Consider the following 20,597-nt stretch of genomic DNA (forward strand, 5'->3'; position numbering starts at 1 on the left):
ACTATCCATGGGTGGCAAAACAAATAGAAACTTCTCTGTGCATGTTAGGCAACCTTAACAAGGCTTCTATGGTTGGCTTTCAACGTGCTTCCTCAGTAACTCTGTTATAGGATTAATGATTTACAGTCAATATACTTAAGAGGCCATGGCTGTGTTCTCTGCAGTCTTCACCTAATATGATGTCTCTGTAGCTCTTTCTGTCTGTGTTGCACACTAACAAGCTGTGATGGGCTGTTCTGTCACTATTTTCACTGTAAAAACATGTACCAGCTTTGAATCTGAACTAATGGACTATGATGTGTTTAGTGATGGGCAGCTTGAACATTCATGCACTTGGACTAATTGTTATTTGAGTAATAATTCAGTGCTGCAGTGCTGGCATGATATTCTTGCACTGTTGAGATAATCTTACCTTTTTAGGACACTGCACTGGCAAAGCTGTTGGTGCACCTCATCTCACGTGTTTGTTTGGGACCATGTCAATGGGGCTATTAATAGCGGCTGCCAACCCCCTTGTTAACTTAAACATATGCTATGTGCTTCTAAAGAGGGAAATGGGATGTGCCTCCTGGAATGCATCCCCTTAAGCCCAAGACGTGTCATAGACTTTCAAGTGATCTAAAGAGAATTACGATTGGAGTAGTTGGCAGAAACCATTTGGCTCTTCTGTTCATACAAAACAGTTACTTCTTTAAAACAGTCACTTTTAATTATAAGGGTTTTTTTTTTCATTTAGAAGCAAACTACGCTGTGTTCCACTGGTATTTAATTTCCAAAAGATTGAGAAGAGTCCACATTATACATATTTTGCAAATGGTCCTATTTAGGTCATAAAAAGTACATTTCAAATTGTTTTGATACATTTGCTCATCACTAAGTACAATATGCCTTCACTCATTTTGAACTACTTGTCGAACCAATGTTTGGAAAGCAGTGCATTAATACTTTTTTAGGCTCTTGGTGGACTTGTTTAAAAAAATGTCTTTCCTCTAGGAGGCTCATCTGTTATGTCCATAGGACTAGATTAGCAACTCATCACATAAATATATACGTATATATTTCAAAACCTGAAACATAATTGCAGATTTTAGGTAATATCTAAGGAAGAGTTTTGACTGAATTCTTAATCTTCTTAAAAGGCTTTAGGATGAAGTGCAGTGCTTACTAGCTTCTTAGCCTTACAATACCACCTTCATTTCTGAGAAACCAGGAGGTTTACTATCTACATGTTAATTGTATTTTTCTAATTAATTGCAAATATAGATGTTTGGACTTTAATCATGTGTACAGAAGCTTGTAGCCAATGAAGATTTCGTGTTCCTGCAAGGCCTTCCACTCCCTCTTCTCTGCCCACACCCTCCCCCCAAATCTACTCCAAGGGTTTGCAGGAATATTTGTTGACTAGATCTCTGTAGAATTTGGCATGGGTGACATGATTTTCATGAAAGCTGCATCATTTGCCTGACTTGCAATTCTACCTTATTTATCATGTTAGCCTAAATGTAGTAAACGTAGGTGACTCAACAGTCATGGGATGAGAAGTGCGCTGAGCTCATAAAGAAGCAGTTGCATGACTGTTTTTTGCAGAAAAAACTCCATGGATGCATTCATCAGTAATGAAAGTAGGGAAAAGTGGACTAAAATAGAGGTTTGGTAAAACTTTATGGCAGTCCAGAAAACATTTCTTCCTTGTTTGTTGAGCTATTAGTTCCTGTGTAACACAATTGGCAAAAGGTGTAAATCTACTTTCATCACTTCACTCAGCATTCCACTTTGGTCATGAGACCTTGATCCTTAGGGAATTTGCAACTGTGTTTATGATTGCAGCGCAACAAATATAAAAAGAAACACAAACATCTGACACCCAACAGCACTTTGGGTCTTACATACCACATCCATATGAACCAATTATGATAGTTTTCTTGCCTCTTCCATTCCCTGTGACATAATATCATAAATGTAAATGTACTGCCTTCAAGTCGATTCCGACTTATGGCAACCCTATGACCAGGGTTTTCATGAGGCTGAGAGGCAGTGACTGGCCCAAGGTCACCCAGTGAGCTTCATGGCTATGTGGGGATTCGAACACTGGTCTCCCAGGTCGTAGTCCAACACTTTAACCACTACACCACACTGGCTCTCTACGTAATATCATAATTAAACTTAAATAATACTTAGTGTAGAAGTTAATAATAATAATAATAATTAATAATAGGTCTAATTTAATTCCAAAGTTTCTCTACATCCTTGCACTTTGAAAAGATTAAAATGTTACCCAATGTTTTAAGGATTTTTTTAAAAATAGAAATTAGCTGGGTGCAATATGGGAATGAAAAAATGTTTAAAAAATCTGTCAGTCCTGTGGTGATTCACAATACGCCAAACACGTTTTGCAGACTTTTACATTGTGTACTATTCATCGAGCAGCATTTAATTTTAATAATCTTTTCAGCGACAATAGGTTCATTACAAACCCTACTGGGCTCCTACTAGAAGGAAGGGCGGGATATAAATCTAATAAATAATAAATAAACCCGACGGACTTGCCCATTGAAAACTCTTCATTGGCTTACAGTTGGCTGCCTCCAGTTACAACTCTACAGTTGGCAGGTTGTGAGCATAGATTTATATCTAGGATGTATTTGCTCCAAGATTGAGTTTGTTTTGCCAAACATTTTAATTCGGTTGTTATTTAAAGAAACCTGCACGCTACCGAAGAGCTATAAGCTATGACAGCAAAGAATACTACATGCGCCTGGCTTCTGGAAACCCTGCTGTCTTTCAAGATACCATCGAAGAGAGCTCTGAAGGGGAAACTGCTCAGCAGGAGCCAGAACATGGTGAAGATACTATTGCAAGAGTTAAAGGTGGATATTTTTGTGCATATATATACACATACGTGCACACGCATGCATGCTTTGGCAAGCTACGTATATTTATGCCATATTTCGCTATTGGGAAGTACTCACAACCAGTTAACGCTTCTTGAGTGTGAGGGCAGAAATCCACCACTTGTTAGTTTAGGACAAGGAAGAAGTCTTTAGCAGTCCCATGTTTGTTTGTTTGTTTTTCTTGCTGATGTGTGCATTGTGACCAGTGTAATACTTTAGGGGCCTTCCTAAATGTGGAAGCCTCCCTCAAGAAGGTAAAACTATTGCTCAAGAGAGATTTGAATCTGACCATCCTATCTTCCCCTTTATGTGTAGTGCCCTTCCCTATTAGTACAGTTGGGTGAATAGGTCTACTTCCAGTCCATGTGACTTTTGCGTATGCTTGTTAATCTACAGTTTAAAAAAAATGTGCATGAAAATTTCCATTTAAATGTCTTAGATCACGGGTTCCCAAACTGTGATCCATGGACCATCAGTGGTCTACGAGCGTCATTCAGGTGTTCCGTGGCATATCCGTATTAGATATCTACATTTATTTTTAATTGTATTTTTATTGCTGCTTTTCTGTCTTATGTTGCCTTTTATTGTATTCAGTTTGAATTCTATGGAATCCAATTTTTACTACAATAAAACACAATCCAAGAAACAAAAGAAGCAATAAGATTTGCAAATAAAAATCATACAGCATCTAGCACAGGGCATTACAATTGCTACAAGAGGCAGAAAAATCATTAAGTGGTCCACCGAGACCCTCAGCAACTTTCAAGTAGTCCATGGGGGGGGGAGTTTGGGAACCACTGTTTTAAACTATATTTTTTAATGTGTTTTCTCACCAAACATGCATTTTTAAACATGTTTTGATAGCTTAATCTTCTGAGAACTGTATTGCAGCATTTTGTTCTGATCACTGCAGTAGTCCTAGAGGTGTAGGCCAGGTCAGTTTGTACTGGAAATCATAAAGATCAAAATGCTCAATTATCCCTCTGTATCAGCGCAGAGTATTTGTAAGAGTAGTCATGCTTCCTTGGGTTTCCCATTCCCTTTGACTAGAAAGCATGTGAACAGCCTGAATGTTCTCGAGTACTCTGTCACATTAAGATTCACAGTCCGACTTCACTGAAGGAGCTCAAGGTAGCATTCATGAGATTATCCCTTTTCATCCCCACAGCGATCCCATGAGGTAGCTTAGGATGAGTGTGTGATTTGTCTCAGATCATCTACTGAGCTTCATGATTGCGCAACGCCCATGGACCATTGACTGCCCTTGCCCTGACAGCTCTTCATCTCAGCTGGTGCTATTATAACTTGCTTGATTTATCCCGCCACCAATTCTATAGAAATTTTCTAGCTGTAAGATTTTTTGAGTGGGCTCTGAAACTTAAATAGAGTAAAACAGACCTTTACTTGAATGGACTTGTTAATATACAGCTCTGCTCATGTACTACACAGAGTTCATTGTATGCACGCCAGTGACCAGTTTGCTTGCTTTAATGCAGGTCTTGTTAAACCGCCACTGAAGAGATCACGTTCGGCGCCTGATGGTGGTGATGAGGAGAATCAGGAGCAGCTGCAGGATCAAGTAGCTGAGAGCAGCTCTATAGATGAAGAGGAAAAAACTGATAACACAACTTTGCTCCGACTGCTTGAGGAAGGGGAGAAGGTATAATATATCACTGAATGTCCTTTTTGGTCTCTTAATTATGGAATATTCCAGGAACATGAGAAGTTGTTGTGTGGAGGCTCCTTGGATGTATTGTGCCTCCAGACTCCTCCTGTTTAATGCTGGAAGTGTTAAGTTTATCCAGCTCCAAATTAACATGGCATAAAGGGGTTTATTTCATTTCATTTATTTATTGAAGGCATTTATAGACTGCTTTTCAGGCTGACCTCACAAAGTGGTTTGCATTTATTTATTTATAAAAATATTTATATACCATTATTCATTTAAATATATATATCTAACATAATATAATGTAATAGATATAAATATACCAAAGTGGTTTACAACATATATAAACACAGAATAAATTCATAGAAAAATTTAAAGATATTTTCTTAATAGATACAAAGATATTTTCTTAATTGCCTGCGTAAGCCTGGTGACATAGCAGAGTTTTCAGCAGGCATCTAAGAATTAGAACAGAAGGTTCCTGCTGAATCGCTGCTTGCAGAGCATCCCACTGTAGTTGGGCCAGTAACACTAAAGGCTTATTTTTTGTTGTTGTTACAACATGAGCCTTGGCAACTCGTGGGATGACAAGTGATGTTCTGGCAGATGATCTCAGTAATTGAGCTGGGATATGTGGGTTCAGGTGGTCCCTATGGTACCCTGGACCTACACTGTAGGCTGCTTTGTAAAGGAATACAAAGGGCTATTTTTTATTTATTAAATTTATTAGTCACTTTTTTATAAAAATGAAGCCAAAGCCAACATACAATTGAAAGATTAAAACCAATATAAAGCATAACACAACTAAAAAGTTAAAATGTGCAATACATAGATAAGAGGGTGGAACAACCCACCCCCTAAAAGAGACTGTGATGTTGGAAACACTCAAAAACTTAAGAGCTGAATGCATGGGAGAAAAGGAATGTTTTTGCCTCACACCTAAAGTTAATGATAGTGCCAGGTGTGCCTCCCTGAAGAGGGTGTTCCATATTACCCCGGTGCTAAGAGATTTGCACTGGTTACCAGTTGTTTACCAGGCACAATTCAAGGTGTTGGTCTTGACCTTTAAAACACTATACGGTCTCGGCCCAGTTTATCTGAAGGAACGCCTCCAGCATCACCAATTATGCCGCCTGACAAGATCAGCCACACAGGACCTTCTCTCGGTCCCACCAGTCAGAACAGCTAGGCTGGTGCGGACCAGAGAGAGGGCATTTTCGGTTGTGGCCCCCACTCTCTGGAACTCTCTCCCTTTCGATCTCCGACATGCCTCCTCCCTGATGGGTTTTCGCCGAGCCGTAAAGACCTGGCTATTCAGGCAGGCCTACAGAACCCTTGGGGTGGATGAGTTTTAAGTCTTTTAATTGATGTTTAGATTACCTTTGTGCTTTTTAAATGTATATTTAATTTTACTTGTATATTGTATTTTATTCTGGTTGTAAGTCGCCTAGAGTGTCCGTTAATTCGGACAGATAGGAGACTAATAAATAAAATTTATTATTATTATTATTATTATTATTATTATATGTGGAGGGCACCACTGAGAAGGCCAATTCTCATGTCACCACCCTCCGCATCTCCCTCAGGGGGCACACAAAGAAGGGCCTGCCTGGTTAATATGAGGAGAGATGGCCCTTGAAGTATTGGTCTTAAGCATGTAAGGCTTTATAGGTCAAAACCAGCACCTTGAATTGAGCCTGGAAAGAATCAGTAGCCAAAGCAATTGTGCCAAAATTTCTTTTTAAATGCCTTGAGGAAAAAATGGAAGGAATCAAAACACTATCATCTTAGCTTTTGCACTGGTTTACTATCAAACTCATTTGTCTAAATCTCTCTCTACTGAAAACAGTAGAATGCTTCCTCAGTGTTATGTGTGTAGCAGCGTTATCATTCTCAAGTATTATGAATTAGCATTATGTAAGACTTCTTTATATAGTTTAAAACTTTCATCTTCTCATGTTGCAAAAGCATTCAAAAGGGGAAGATCCCAGGTAGCATGCCATCAGGTGAGTAGTAGCACCACCTGGTGTCTAAAGGCAGGAATGCACAAGAGTGCAGCTCCTTCCGGCTTGACCCCAGTCCATTCCTGCCTTTGTCCTAGGGGAATCCTTTCAGTCTTAGCTCTCTTTCCGTGAGTCTGTTCTTTGTTGGTTCTGTTAACATTTCTTTCTGTTTTTCTCATTGTTTGTCTTTCCTTTGTTTGTGTGTAAGAAAAAACCCAAAACACTTTTTGCCGAGGCTTGCTTCGGCTGCCTCTTTTTTCTCGGCCTTGACCACAGTGGGGAGGAGAGCCCGGCTGGGAGTCCAGTTCAAATCCCCGCTCGTGTCTCCTGGGTGTCAAGGGCCAGCTAAAGATCACCCCCACAGTGAGTGGCTCAGGGGTTACGTGCCCTGCCACCTTTGCAGCCGTGGGCAAGCTGCATAGTCCCAAGGAGCCCAGTTGCCCCCCAACTGGCAGTTGCGGACAAGGAAGGGGCTGGCTTGTGCAGCTGTGGAAAGCTGAGCAGGCCCTAGCCAGCTGGGAAGGACTAACCTCAGAAGGAGGCAATGGTAAACCTCCTCTGAATACCGCTTACCATGAAAACCCTATTCATAGGAAAATCACCCTTCAGGTGAGACCAAAGGTCCATTTCCATTTTTTTACCTCTCCTGTGGCTGTGGCCCTTATCCGGGCCCGAAGCTCCTCTCCCAGCCGTGTGGCTGCTTCTGCGGCCTGTCTCCAGCTCCCAAGCCAGCCCCCTTGTTGTGTTGCAAAAGCATTCAAAAGGGGAAGATCCAATTTTAGATGATGGGACATAATTTCTATCAGTTTCTAATTCCTTTGAATGGCAGATGAAAACCTAGGCTGCATTCAGACATTGGGGCTTATTGCATTAGTTTAACAGATTAAAATGGTAGCGCTTCTGTCCCAATTTCTAAAATTCATTTCACACTGCAGTACCTGTTGAGTTAAGAAACCATGAGTGTTTTGGTCAATATGCCGGCATTTCGTGCAGCTGTCTTCCACACAGCTGCAACAAACAGCTCCTTGTTTTCATCCCTCACCTATTATACACATGCGCGCTGTAGTTCCCCCATAATTCACTGGGGGAATTACTGTGGGGGGGAAGGAGGAGGGAAATGCTGCTACCTGTGCCTCCGCTGGAATACCAGTACAATTTTCATCAGGCGAAAGGATGGGAATGTGTGGCATGCCAGGATGCCTGTCACATGAGTGGCTGCATCTAGCACAAAGCTCCTGTAATCTTTCAGGTTCCCAGACTTGCAAACGGATTATTGTTTATCATGAAAATTAGTGTTAAACTTCCACTACATTCCACTAGATTTCTGGAACTAGCTTTATGTCGTGTGAAAGGTCATATATCATGCACATATTAACAGGTTAAGAAATCACTGGAATAATGGAATAAAGTGCAGTGTGAAAACAGCCCTAGTATCTGTGCTTGTAGACTCCATAGAATCAACATGACATTGCTGGAAAATAGTATTCACATTGCCTCCTCTGGAATGTCAGATTATGCATGGAATAAATAGACCTCTCTACATTCATTTGCTGTCTCTACATTCATCAGTGTCATTGCGGATTTTCAGTTTCTAGGGACATGAAAGGCAGGTCTCCCTAGCACTACTGACAAAAGAAAATAACAATTGGGAAATGTTGCTTGTACTGAAATAATCACTTTTTTTTCATTTTTATCCCACCTATAAATAAGATATTTTCCTTCCATAATTTAATATTTCTTGGATATCAAATATGGCCTCGTATTGTAGAGATTATTAATATGTAAACATTTGCATCTTAAAATTAAATCAGGAGTTGTCTGTTTATGTTTTCAGGACTTTTGTGTGTTTCTTGACTTTATCATAGCTTAGAAACAGCAAAAGCAAAAAACAAAACAAAACACACATACAAGTAATGATCCAGGTGTCACACTGATACAGTTTTAATTCATCCTCTTCAAGCAGTTTATTTTCAGGTAGTCCCATTTGAGGATATAGCAGCTGAGCACTCATTTTCATATCTTGAAATTTTGTGTGCTTATCCCTCTGTTAAATTCATTGACCCAAGGGTAGGTTATTCGGCTCCATAGTATCTTCCATATCTGTCAGCAAAACCGCTTGTCAGCCACTCTTCCTTACGTGAACTTCTAATTGTCTAATCGGTCTCCAGGTTTAGCTATAGGAACTGATGAGGTTTCCTTCAGGATTTCGGGATGATCATCCAAAGTTAGGCAACTTCCAACAAAGACACAACTGCTTTCCAGCCTTGGTTTAATTTTATTCCTTATAAGTAGTCATCCCTCAAAGACACTTGAGTTTCCCGCAGGCTAAATGCTCATTTGAGGACTCCCCTTCCTTCTCGTTGTATCCTCTGTTGCAGACATTTTTCTCAGATGGAGTTTTAACTGTTTGTAAGTGTTGATGTGACCCTCTTCCATGTGTGAGGTCCAAGGTAATTACACCCCCTTCTTCTCCCACCCACCCCCAAAAGGGGCATGTAAGTATATTCATGTACATATCCCTATTCATTCTTCAGATTTTGATTAAAATGTGGGTTTTATTACAGATTCAGCATATGTACCGCTGTGCTCGGGTTCAAGGCCTAGACACCAGTGAGGGGCTCCTTCTGTTTGGTAAAGAACACTTTTATGTGATTGATGGATTTACCATGACCGCCACCAGAGAAATACGGGACATTGAGACCCTGCCCCCAAAGTGAGTTAGGCTTTGGCAATCTTTGAAAATATAAGAGAAAAAAATGTGTCAATATGTGAAAAACCTCACAGCATTAGGACCATAAGGAATCCTCCTAATTACAGCTCTGAAAACAAAATTGTTCCTAAATAGAAATATACAAAAGCGGTTCATAGCTCTATCTACAGTGTCATGGTTTTGACATTGCTCATTATGGTTATATAATGAAATAGAGCCATAGAAGATGAGTGGGTAAAATGAGATTTACTACGTATAGTCTTAAGATTTATAGTCTTCTCATACCTTTTATCTTACCTTTTCAATCTCTATAGCATGCATGAGCCAATTATACCTAGAGGAGCACGGCAGGGTCCGAGTCAACTCAAAAGGACATGCAGTATTTTTGCATATGAGGATATTAAGGAAGTGCATAAAAGAAGATACCTGTTACAGGTGATGTACATTTCGTTTCTACTGAGGAAGAGCAGAGTTGCTTTAATATTATATAGGAACTGCAATCTCCCAACTCAGGGTGGAATAAAATCCTACAGGGGTGTGTGTGCACATGTGTGTGTATATATAGACAGACAGATACTCTTTTTAGTAAATATTTTAGTCTGGAAACTTCAGTGCATTGTAAACATCGAGAAAGGTATTCAAAATAATTTTAAAACACAGTTATTACGGTTTTCAGCCTGTTCAAAGACGCAGCCACAAATTGATTTTATACCTAGGTAAAAAAATGTCTGGCTTAGGCCTCATGAAAGCCTATAACACTTTCTCTTCTGTGCTTTGACAACCTTTTTAAACCTGCCATTTCATTGCAGCCAATTGCTGTTGAAGTATTCTCTGGAGATGGACGCAACTACCTTCTTGCTTTTCAGAAAGGAGTGAGAAATAAAGTGTACCAAAGGTATTTCCATCATTACTATTTTATGAATAGTAATAATAGTACAGTCTTGGCTGTCTTACAAGTCAAAGCAGGTAAAAGACATTCCTAGCCACTGAGGATCCGTGTGCCTCCGGTGACAGAGCTGAATCAAGGAGCACCTCCAGACTAGCTGCCTGCTCATCCATGGAGATTCCATCTTGCCAGGATTCAGACTAAGTTTATTGGCCCTCATCTAGCTACTGCTGCATCCAGACACTATTCCGGGGCCTACATAACCACTCCTGATTCAAATGTTACCGAGAAATAGAGTAGGGTATCATCAGCATACTGATGTCAGCTTGTTCCATATCTCCTGATGAATGTTCCTGATGACTTCATATACATACTAAATAGCACAGGAGACAGTATAGTGCTCTGCAGCATCCCATAGCTCTAAAGCCGGGGAACAAGCAATACTCATCCATCCCTGAAGATAGGACTAGACCCAGTGCAGGACAGTGCCCCAGAACAATGTCTCCCAAAGATAGGGAGGATACCATGATTGAGGGTATGAAAAGCTGATGAGACGTGGAGCAGAAGCAACAGAGTCGCCCTCTCCCAGTAAACATCCGCGAGGGCGACCGAGGCAAATTCAGGCTTGAACCCAGGTCTGAATGCAGACAGGAATGTATCTAAATATTTGTTTTCTTTCAAGCATGCACTGCGCACATGTCCTGCAGAGCCTTTTCCTGGCATCTACAGGGTCCCATTCCTCTGTGCCACTCCCCACTTAAATTAGGCTTGAAGATTCAAAGCATTCTGTTGTTGCCAGTGTGTGTGTGGGGGGGGTGTGCCCACAACAGTTATTTCAGTTTCCGAATGTGCCTTCAGGCTATCTGAAACAATTAGATTCTGCTATTATTAGATTCTCTAAAGGTTTTTGACAAAGTCCCTCACCAAAGGCTCCAAAAGAAAACAAAGCAAACAGGGCCTAAAAGAATGCATCCTCTTTGTTCAGTAATTGTCCAGAAACTAGAAGGCAAAAGGCAAGAATGAACAGTTTTCACAAATGTTCACAAAGGGATTAAGCAGTAGAGTCCACTCAAGGGTCTGCATTCGTCCTGTGATCTGCAGTCAAGGGCAAATAATGAGGCAGTCAAGTTTTAGAGGTGGCACTGAATTACTCAGGTTAGTAAAATCCCAGGCACAGTGAAGACCTATAAAAAGATATGTACCTTTTACACAGGAAGTCTGTATACAGGAGACTCCACCCATATGCATGCTGTGTAATGTTCCCCTTACTATTAAAGTTGTGTTGCTGGAGTGTTTGTGATTTTCAGCTATGCAACAGGCCTTTCTGTTTCTCTACTCCAAATTTAGCCTCAGTTCTAAGTGGTGATGTTAATCCTACAGGCTTGATTCAGGTTCCTGAGCTCTGTTGGCTGGCTGCCCTCATTTTACTACTGTTTGAATTCTTGGGAGCTTGGGAATTATTGGGAATCCCCATGCTGGATGAATGGGCAACAGAATGGCAGATGATAGTGTTAATTGTTAACACTTCCTCAATAGTCAATAAAAATGGATTTGTTTCTCATATGCAATGCAAAGTATACCATTTTTCTCTCTTAAGGGTGGATAGAATTTAATTAACACAATTTATGCATCACTTACTCCGCAGAAGACCTCTCAGCTGTTTACAAAGGACAATCTAAAATAATCATTAAAATACTGATAAAAGCAAACATTAAAAGCAAGCTACAATTTATACATATATATATATATATGAACTCAGCAATCTTAATTAAAATCACATGTTAAAATTACATGCCTCAGTAGAGTTGCTGAAACAAAGTTTTTAGCAGGTGCCAAAAGCAGTATAGCGAAGGCACCTGCTGACTCTCAATGGGCAGGGAGTTCCAAAGAGTAGGCACTACCACAATGAAGGATCAATTCCTTATAGGAACGGAACAAACATTATGGTGTCTGTAAAAGTGCCAGTTACATAGATCAAATCACTTGAGTGGCGTACATGGCTTAAGGCAATCCTAGTAAACTGTTCCTAACTGTTGAGGACTTTATATACTAAGAGTAACACCTTGAATGCCCTCCTTCCTCTCCACCCCCTCACCCCAAAAATCATTTCTAGGACTGATGTGTACATTGTTTTTACTGCTTTCTTTTTCATTAGAATGCATACTTGTAATAAAAATAAGACACAATAGCCTAATTAATTAATTAACAGTCAGGCAGTAGCCAACCAGCTGAATTTTGAAGCATATTTTTGTTGATTCCATTCTCCTCTTCATTTTTAAAAGGTTTTTGGCTGTAGTTCCATCTTTAACTGACAGTTCAGAATCTGTGTCTGGACAGCGACCCAACACCAGTGTGGAACAAGGGTGAGTGTTTATGTTTTGTTGTTCTTTAATAGTTATAATGAAATACCATTCCACTTCACTTACATGAAATTTCTAACATTTTTTTCATGTGCTGCTGCTAAATGCCAAAATACTGACCCTTCCGATCCACTGATTAACACCTTCCTGATTCTTATTAGGTCTGGCTTGCTGAGCACCCTAGTGGGGGAGAAATCTGTTACACAAAGGTGGGAGGTAAGCATGAAAGTAGTTTAGTTTCTTTCGTGGTGGATTGAAATAGAATATTTGGACGTGTAATCTTGGGGCTGAAATGCTCTGTGACATATTGTTTCGATATTTTACAAAGCAGCATACAAATGAAAGTTTTAGGTTTTGTTGTTAGGAAATTAACTCAAATGTTGTTTTGTTTTGCTGTCTCTACAAAGAGAGGTGAAATCAGTAATTTCCAGTATCTGATGCACTTAAACACTCTGGCTGGCCGATCCTATAATGACCTCATGCAGTATCCTGTTTTCCCGTGGATCCTGGCAGACTATGATTCAGAGGTAAGCATAAAATCTTCTCTCCTGATTGCTTGACAAGGTCCAAAATTTTGTAAAACAAAGGCCTATTCTGAGAAACCTAAAACGTTGCATTTAAAAGTAGCCCAAGTTAGGACTGGAAACCTTGTTGTGTGTGCAGCTAAAATCTTGATTCTGGCATCTAGGAATTTTAAATGGTGTTTAAGCTGTAGCCTAAGTTTTGTGCCATGGAAAATTGTCTTGGAATTGTAAGGCCTGGTGTTTTTGTCTTGTTTTTAACTACAAAAGGCTTCAATCTTGTAATAAGTTCTTTCAGAGGTGTTGACAGAATTGAGGGCATAAGCTTTGGGAGTGTTGGAGAACTAAATGTCCCAAAGGTACAGTAAATCTTTAGGTGGATTTTTTTATATCACTTTTCATTGAGTCTGGTAGCTATGCTTTCGTTGGGGAAATGCTGAAAATTATTGGTAATGCTGCTTTCAATGTTATTTTTATCAGCTAATCTGTGAAATAACTTGTGGGGTAGTGTTTCAAGGCAGAGGCTTGAGTAGTCTGGCAGGGATTTGTAGGGAATTAATAGAAGGCACAGGTATGTTCCAAATTAAAAAAGGGACAATTATCTTAATTCAGGCCTGAGCAGCTAAATAAACAGAGTAACTACTAATATTTTTAGAGACCAGGATCTCAGTATGTTAAACAGAGGAGCCACAAATAGTTTCATGCTTGTATTTTAGTCAGCAAAGTATATTTCTTAAGAATGGACTTCACTACTTGTTTAATTTTAAAGGAATTGGATTTTACCAACCCAAAGACATTTAGAAACTTGGCCAAACCAATGGGGGCCCAGACTGATGAGAGGTTAGCTCAGTATAAGAAGCGTTACAAAGACTGGGAAGATCCTAATGGTAAGTCATTGGTGTAAAAATTTGCCAGGTCTGTGACTCTCTATGCAGTTACTTGTTTACTATTTTGTTTGTTTTTTTAAAAAATACCTTGTCTCTTCATTAAAACTTTCAAGGAAGCTTACAAAACTTCAGTTAGATACTATATAAATCATATTAATGAGGGATTTCAAACAAAAGTAAAAGAGGGGCACCTCTTTGGGTTGCTTCTTTGAGGTGCAATGAGAGTGCAGGCTCACCCCTTTTTATTACTTTTTATAGGGCAGGATTGTGTGACTGAAATTAGTTGGTTGTTTTCTGCTTGAGGGGTGGGAGGGGTGTTAAATGTGAGAGAGTGGAGGTAGTCTGGAGTGGTGTGTGTGTGTGTAAGAGAAAAGTAGTTTTCTGCCCCTGGAGTGAACATCCAATCCAGAAAGGATATTTGTCAAGTGATCCCCTGGTCCGATGGCAGTGTTAAATGCCAGATTGGCCCATTATAAAACATTGATCTTATAATGGATGAGGGGGCTGGTTTGGTGTGTGTATAACAGAGACCTGGACAGATGAGCTGGGTGGCCTTATGTTAACCCAGCTGTGTCCACCTGGATACTTGGTGCGATGCCATTCCAGGTCAGAGAGGTAGGGTGGGGTTTTGCCATTGTCCATAAGAATTTGATTCCCCTCATCAGGAGATCGATCCACATTGTGCCTTGGTTTGAGGTATTATTCATGGTGTTGGGCCAGAGAGCGAGAATGGGAATGTTTTAGTGTGATGTCTACCCTGCTATGCTACAACTACATCCACCAGCTCAGACAGAGAAATCTCAGGTGTGGTAGAGAGAACTCCTTTACCATGGTATTGGAGGACTTCAATGTTCATGGTGAGGATGCCTCAAATGAGCCAGTTCAGGACTTCATAGCCTACAAGACTATTATGGGGTTGCCATACATTGATGGCCCAACTTATGTAGCTGGATATACCCTTGACCTGGTTTTTGCCGCAGAGCAGATTGGAAATATATTGATTGGGGGGCTCATTGTGAGTCTATTGTCATGGATGAATCATTCACTGGTGAGGGTTGAGCTGAATGTGGCTACTCCATTCTGCAGAGGAGTGCAACCCTGCTTGTTCTCCTTGACCTTTTGGAGGCTTTTGATACCTTTAGCCATGTTATCCTGGAATGGTTCAGGTAAGTGGGGGTGGAGGGTGGGAGCACTGTACTTCAGTGGTTCCGTTCCTACCACCAGAGCCATTTCCAGAAAGTAGTGATGGGGGCATAGTTATCAGAGTTGTCCTGTGGCATCCCATCTTGTCCCCCATGCTATTTAACATGTATCTGAAACTATTGGGAGCTGTAATCAGGAGTTTGGGGTGGGGGTCACAGATATGTGAGTGGCACTCAGCTCTGTCTCTCAGTTCCATCTGAATCAAAGAGAGGAGACTGAAGTTCTAGACTGGTGCTTGAAGGTGGTGATGAACTGGATGCGATCCAGTAAATTGATGATGAATCCTGAAAATACGAAGGTATTATGTGTTATGGGATCCACCTCTTGTGCTGAATGTATATTTTTGTAATGGTTTTATAATTGTAGATTCTGTTGTTGTAATCTGCCCAAGCACCTTATGATGAAGGGCCAATATGAAATCTAGTAAATAAATACAGCCATCAGTTGGGAGCCCACAATGGCCAACCAGATATCTATGGGGAAGCCACATGACGGGCATGAGGGCAACAGTCCTCTCTTGCTGTTGTTTCCTAGCTCCTGGTATTCAGAGTAAATATCCATTGTGGCTACCAGCCATTGATAACCTGATTGTCCATGTCTTTGTCTAATTCCCTTTTGAAAGCTCTTCCAAGTTGGTGGCCATCACTGCATCTTGTGGGAGAGAATGCCATTGTTTATTTCCTAAATTTGAAGACTATTAACAGGGAATACCAACTGCTACTTCTGTTTGCTTGGATTTCTGAGATGTTTATGTACCTACATCTATTGTATTAGCACAAGTTGTATTGTGACTTTTACTTTGGCTGAATCTCCAACTCTCAGTAAATTGGATCGTTCTCATTTTACCGGGTAGGGAGATGAGGACAGGTTTATAGTTAGGAAATTTACTATGATAAATTGAGGAGCCTCTGTGCTAAATTAATGTAATAATCTTAGAAAATCCTGCTTGTCTCCATCATTTCTTATCAAGTGTTTCACCTTATAAAGACATTAAAGACGTGAAAAGTGAAGATGTCTCTCGGGAAACTCACTGTGGCTAATTTGAAGCACCAGAATCCCAAAAAGAATGTTTTTAAAGGCTGTTATGTGGCATGTTACTGGGCAAGTTTTATTTGAATTATTTATTTTGATTGATTGATTGATATCCTGCCCTTCCTCCCGACAGGTGCACTCACAGTTAGTGAAGCACTGCAAAAATATAAGTGGCCATAGTGTCAAGTTGTAAGAATGTAAACAAGTTTTAATTTTTAAAATGTTAATTTTGGATGTACTTAGTGTCTTGCTATTAGCAACCTAATACCGAGTAAACCTATTAACCTTGTGCAGACTTCATCATGGGCATTTCCTTCCTATTTCCTTTTCCTTTTTATTTTTCTTTCAGGTGAAACTCCAGCTTATCATTATGGTACCCATTATTCATCAGCCATGATTGTGGCTTCATATCTTGTGCGAATGGAGCCTTTTACACAGATATTTTTAAGGTTACAGGTAAAATATTGACTTGTAGTAGCTTTGTCTCGTCACCTATAATGCCTTGTTTCAAAATAACTTGAATGCCTTGTTTCAAAATTGTGTTTTTAAAAACTTAACTTTACCTGTCTGTAGTTCTGTGAGGCCATGTGTCCCTTCGAACCAGGCCACTAGTCCTTGCACATGCAGTGCTAAGTGTGCCAGGGATCTATTGGCTGTGTGCATGCTGCACAGTTCTGCTACCTTTGGATGTGTTAGGGCCAGCATCCCAGTTTAAATGTGGCACCAACCTCATGCAGTATTGTTCTGGCAAACTTCTCTTTACACAGCTGGCATCAAATTTCAGACTGGCCTAAGTTTGATATTCAGTGAGTTTGTTTCAACAAAATATACAGGTTCACTTAAAAACATTATAAAGTGCAAATTTTTAGGAGACAGTTTTGCTGTATTAGAGCCATGGTTTTTCCACCACAAAATTTCTGGCTATTTTTACTTTTCCGTATTTGTTACTTAAAAAGATCAAGGAAGGAAGGGAAAAATAGTTAGATGCATGCACCTTAAGTATATCTGAACTGTGAGAAGGAAGCCTAGTATGCAAATTGATCACCTAATTATCAATAAAATATTGGATGCTTAATAGTGTAAACTGGTTTGCCCATCAAAAAACTAATTTAGTCATAAACATGGGATTTTTGAGAGTTCAAAAGTTTATGGACTTCATAGGGCTACCTTTGAAACATTTTTTTTAACTAGTGACGATAAAGTATTTATTTTTGGACCAGTTGGTCAGTCAAGACTAACATTTTGGAATTAGGCTGGCTATTGTTGTATTAATGGAGGGGTGTGTGTGGAGGGGGCGCTATAGATATTCTCCTTTCTGTTTCAAAGGTGTAATGAGCAGTGCAGGAAATGCCATAGTTGCAGTGAAGAGACTTCTCTTTTTCCTTCCAAAGGGTGGCCATTTTGATTTGGCGGACAGAATGTTTCACAGTGTGCGTGAAGCCTGGTACTCTGCATCTAAACACAACATGGCAGATGTCAAGGAACTCATCCCAGAGTTCTTCTACCTCCCAGAGTTGCTACTCAATTCCAACAACTTTGATCTAGGTGAGAAAAGCCACTTTTGATACCCTTATTAACAGATTAGCATAAACTTGATTTTCATGTAGACTAAATAAAGATTTATCTGAAAGCACAAGAGAATGGTATATGTTTTAGTCTAATTTCAGAGGATGGTCATTTAAAAAGTGCTAATTTATAGTAAGGAGTTCATTCAAATGCCCAGTTAAACTTTCTAGGCAAGCCTAATTGCAGAAAAAGCATCTCTAACCAAAGTATTCTGTTCTTTGTTTTATAGGTTGCAAGCAGAATGGCACTAAACTTGGCGATGTAATACTTCCCCCCTGGGCTAAAGGAGATCCCCGTGAATTCATCAGAGTTCATCGAGAGGTAATATATGTTCTTGTTAAAAATTAAATAAATAAAAAATTAAGCCTTCCGTTCAAATCTTGTTTTTCTCTGAGAAAGAAAAGTTTTTGTTCTGTATATATTGTGTACATATTAAACACACTGAGTATCAAACATGTAGGTTGATGCAGTGAAGACAGTTGCTAATAGGGATCTTGCCTGCTATATTACTGGAAATTTGTAATTAATTATTTGATTTTTTAAGGTGTTTTAATGGTTTTATTTATTTATTTATTTTATTTATTAAATTTTTATACCGCCCGACTAGCAATAGCTCTCTGGGCGGTGTACAACAGAAAATACAAAATACATCTCATAAAAAGTGCATAATAAATATTACAAAAACGTATAAAGTGCAAAAAATCAGATTACATAATATTTTAAAATTGAAATTAAAACGCCATAGAAAAGAGGCAGGTCTTAAGCTGGCACCGAAAAGACAGCAGCGTCGGCGCCGTATGCACCTCAACGGGGAGACTATTCCAGAGTTCGGGGGCCACCACTGAGAAGGCCCTAGTTCTCGTCACCACCCTCCGAGCCTCTCTATGAGTCGGGACTCGGAGGAGGGCCTTCGATGCAGAGCACAGTGTCCGGGCAGGTTCATATCGGGAGAGGCGTTCCGACAGGTATTGTGGTCCCGCGCCGTATAGTGCTTTATAGGTTAGAACCAACACTTTGAATCTGGCCCGGAAGCATATTGGCAGCCAATGTAAGCGAGCCAGAACAGGTGTTATGTGTTCCGACCGCTTGGTCCTCGTTATTACTCTGGCCGCCGCATTTTGGACAAGCTGTAGCTTCCGAACTGTCTTCAAAGGCAGCCCAACGTAGAGTGCATTGCAGTAGTCTAATCGCGAGGTTACCAGAGCATGTACAACTGATGTAAGGTTCTCTCTGCTCAGGTAGGGACGTAGCTGGGCTACCAACCAAAGTTGGTAGAACGCATTCCGAGCCACCGAGGCCACTTGAGCCTCAAGTGACAGGGAAGGATCTAAAAAAACTCCCAGACTACGAACCCGCTCCTTTAGGGGGAGTGTAACCCCATCCAGGACAGGGTAGGTATCCACCACCTGGTCAGAGAAACCATCCACAAGCAGCATCTCAGTCTTGTCTGGATTGAGCCTCAGTTTGTTAGCTCCCATCCAGTCCATTATCGCGGCCAGGCAACGGTTCAGCACATTGACAGCCTCACCTGAAGAGGATGAAAAGGAGAAGTAGAGCTGCGTGTCATCAGCGTACTGATGACAACGCACTCCAAAACTCCTGATGACGGCACCCAACGGCTTCATGTAGATGTTAAAAAGCATGGGAGACAGAACCGACCACTGCGGGACTCCACATTGGAGATCCCACAGTGTCGAGCAATGTTCCCCAAGCACTATTATCCTGATTTGTTGCATATGTCAGGGTTGGGGAACCTTTTTATCCTGGAAGGCCAGATGTATAACCCCCACCATGTGGGTCAACTTTGACAGGTGGGTGACCCCACCCACCTGTTAATCATCTGATATTATGACATCAGGTCCTGCCAACCTGTCAAAAGTTAAGCGACAGGTTAGGGGTCTGCACCCAGACTGGGTGTGAAAGAGCAGCCAACAGGATTGAATTCTGTGCTCATCAGCTGATGAACAGAGGGTCCAGTCCTGCTCTCTGCAAGGGTCTGAGCAGAATTTAACCGGCCTGTTGATCAGCTGAGCAGGATTTAACCCACTCAGCACAGCAGGTGAACTGGTGTATGCAGCAAAACTAAGCAAGACTTAACCCCCATTCATGAACTCATGAGTGGGGTTTAAATCCTGTTGCTTTGTGTACACCTGGTGGGCAGCTAATGAAAAATTAAAGCCCACCCACCCACCAGCTGACATTGCCCAGTGATGTCAGCTGATTGATAGGTAATTGTGGGAAATGGCCTCACGGGATGAATTGGAACCCTTGGTGAGCTAAAATTGGCTGGTGAGCAAGAGGTTCCCCTCCTTGGCACATGTTTTATGTTGTAACCCACCATTGGATCATCACATGATGAAGAGCAGAGTATAAATTGAAAGTAAGTAAATAAATAAACAGTAGCACTATAGATCGGTATTAGGACCTGTGCTTTATAAATTGTTCATAAATGATCTAGAGTTAGGGATGCTCAGTGAAGTGGCCAATTTTGCTGATGATACTAAATTGTTCAAGGCTGTTAAAATAAAAAGGGATTGCAAAGAGCTCCAAAAGGACCTCTCCAAACTGAGTAAATGGGCAGTAAAATGGCAACTGCATTTTAATGTGAGCAAGTATAAAATGATGATGTCAAGGCAAAAAATCTTAATCTAACATATATGCTCATGGGGTCTGAACTGGCAGTGACTGACCAGAAACGAGACCTTGGGGTGGTAGTGGATAGCTCGATGAAGATGCTGGCCCAGTGTGCGGTAGCTGTGAAAAAGGCAAATTCCTCACTAGGGATGATTAGCAAAAGTATTGAAAGTAAAATTGCCAATATCAAAATGCCTTTTTGTAAATCTATGATGTGGCCACATTTCGAACACTG

General features: G+C 40.5%; 1 protein-coding gene across 4 annotated transcripts in view; it reads left to right on the forward strand.

The window, feature by feature from the left end:
- The window catches only part of WDFY3 (WD repeat and FYVE domain containing 3), a 241,145-nt gene that overhangs the window by 203,937 nt on the left and 16,611 nt on the right, over positions 1-20,597 (forward strand). For all 4 annotated transcript variants that reach the window (XM_061583316.1, XM_061583318.1, XM_061583317.1 and 1 more), the window contains 12 exons: positions 2,699-2,867; positions 4,388-4,551; positions 9,128-9,276; positions 9,588-9,708; positions 10,083-10,168; positions 12,442-12,522; positions 12,681-12,735; positions 12,927-13,046; positions 13,810-13,927; positions 16,512-16,618; positions 17,554-17,707; positions 17,958-18,049. In XM_061583316.1, coding sequence (XP_061439300.1) covers positions 2,699-2,867; positions 4,388-4,551; positions 9,128-9,276; positions 9,588-9,708; positions 10,083-10,168; positions 12,442-12,522; positions 12,681-12,735; positions 12,927-13,046; positions 13,810-13,927; positions 16,512-16,618; positions 17,554-17,707; positions 17,958-18,049 — 1,416 coding nt within the window. The remainder of the gene's footprint in view (positions 1-2,698; positions 2,868-4,387; positions 4,552-9,127; positions 9,277-9,587; positions 9,709-10,082; positions 10,169-12,441; positions 12,523-12,680; positions 12,736-12,926; positions 13,047-13,809; positions 13,928-16,511; positions 16,619-17,553; positions 17,708-17,957; positions 18,050-20,597) is intronic.

Source organism: Rhineura floridana, chromosome 9, assembly GCF_030035675.1.
Source record: "Rhineura floridana isolate rRhiFlo1 chromosome 9, rRhiFlo1.hap2, whole genome shotgun sequence".
Classification (NCBI taxonomy): domain Eukaryota; kingdom Metazoa; phylum Chordata; class Lepidosauria; order Squamata; family Rhineuridae; genus Rhineura; species Rhineura floridana.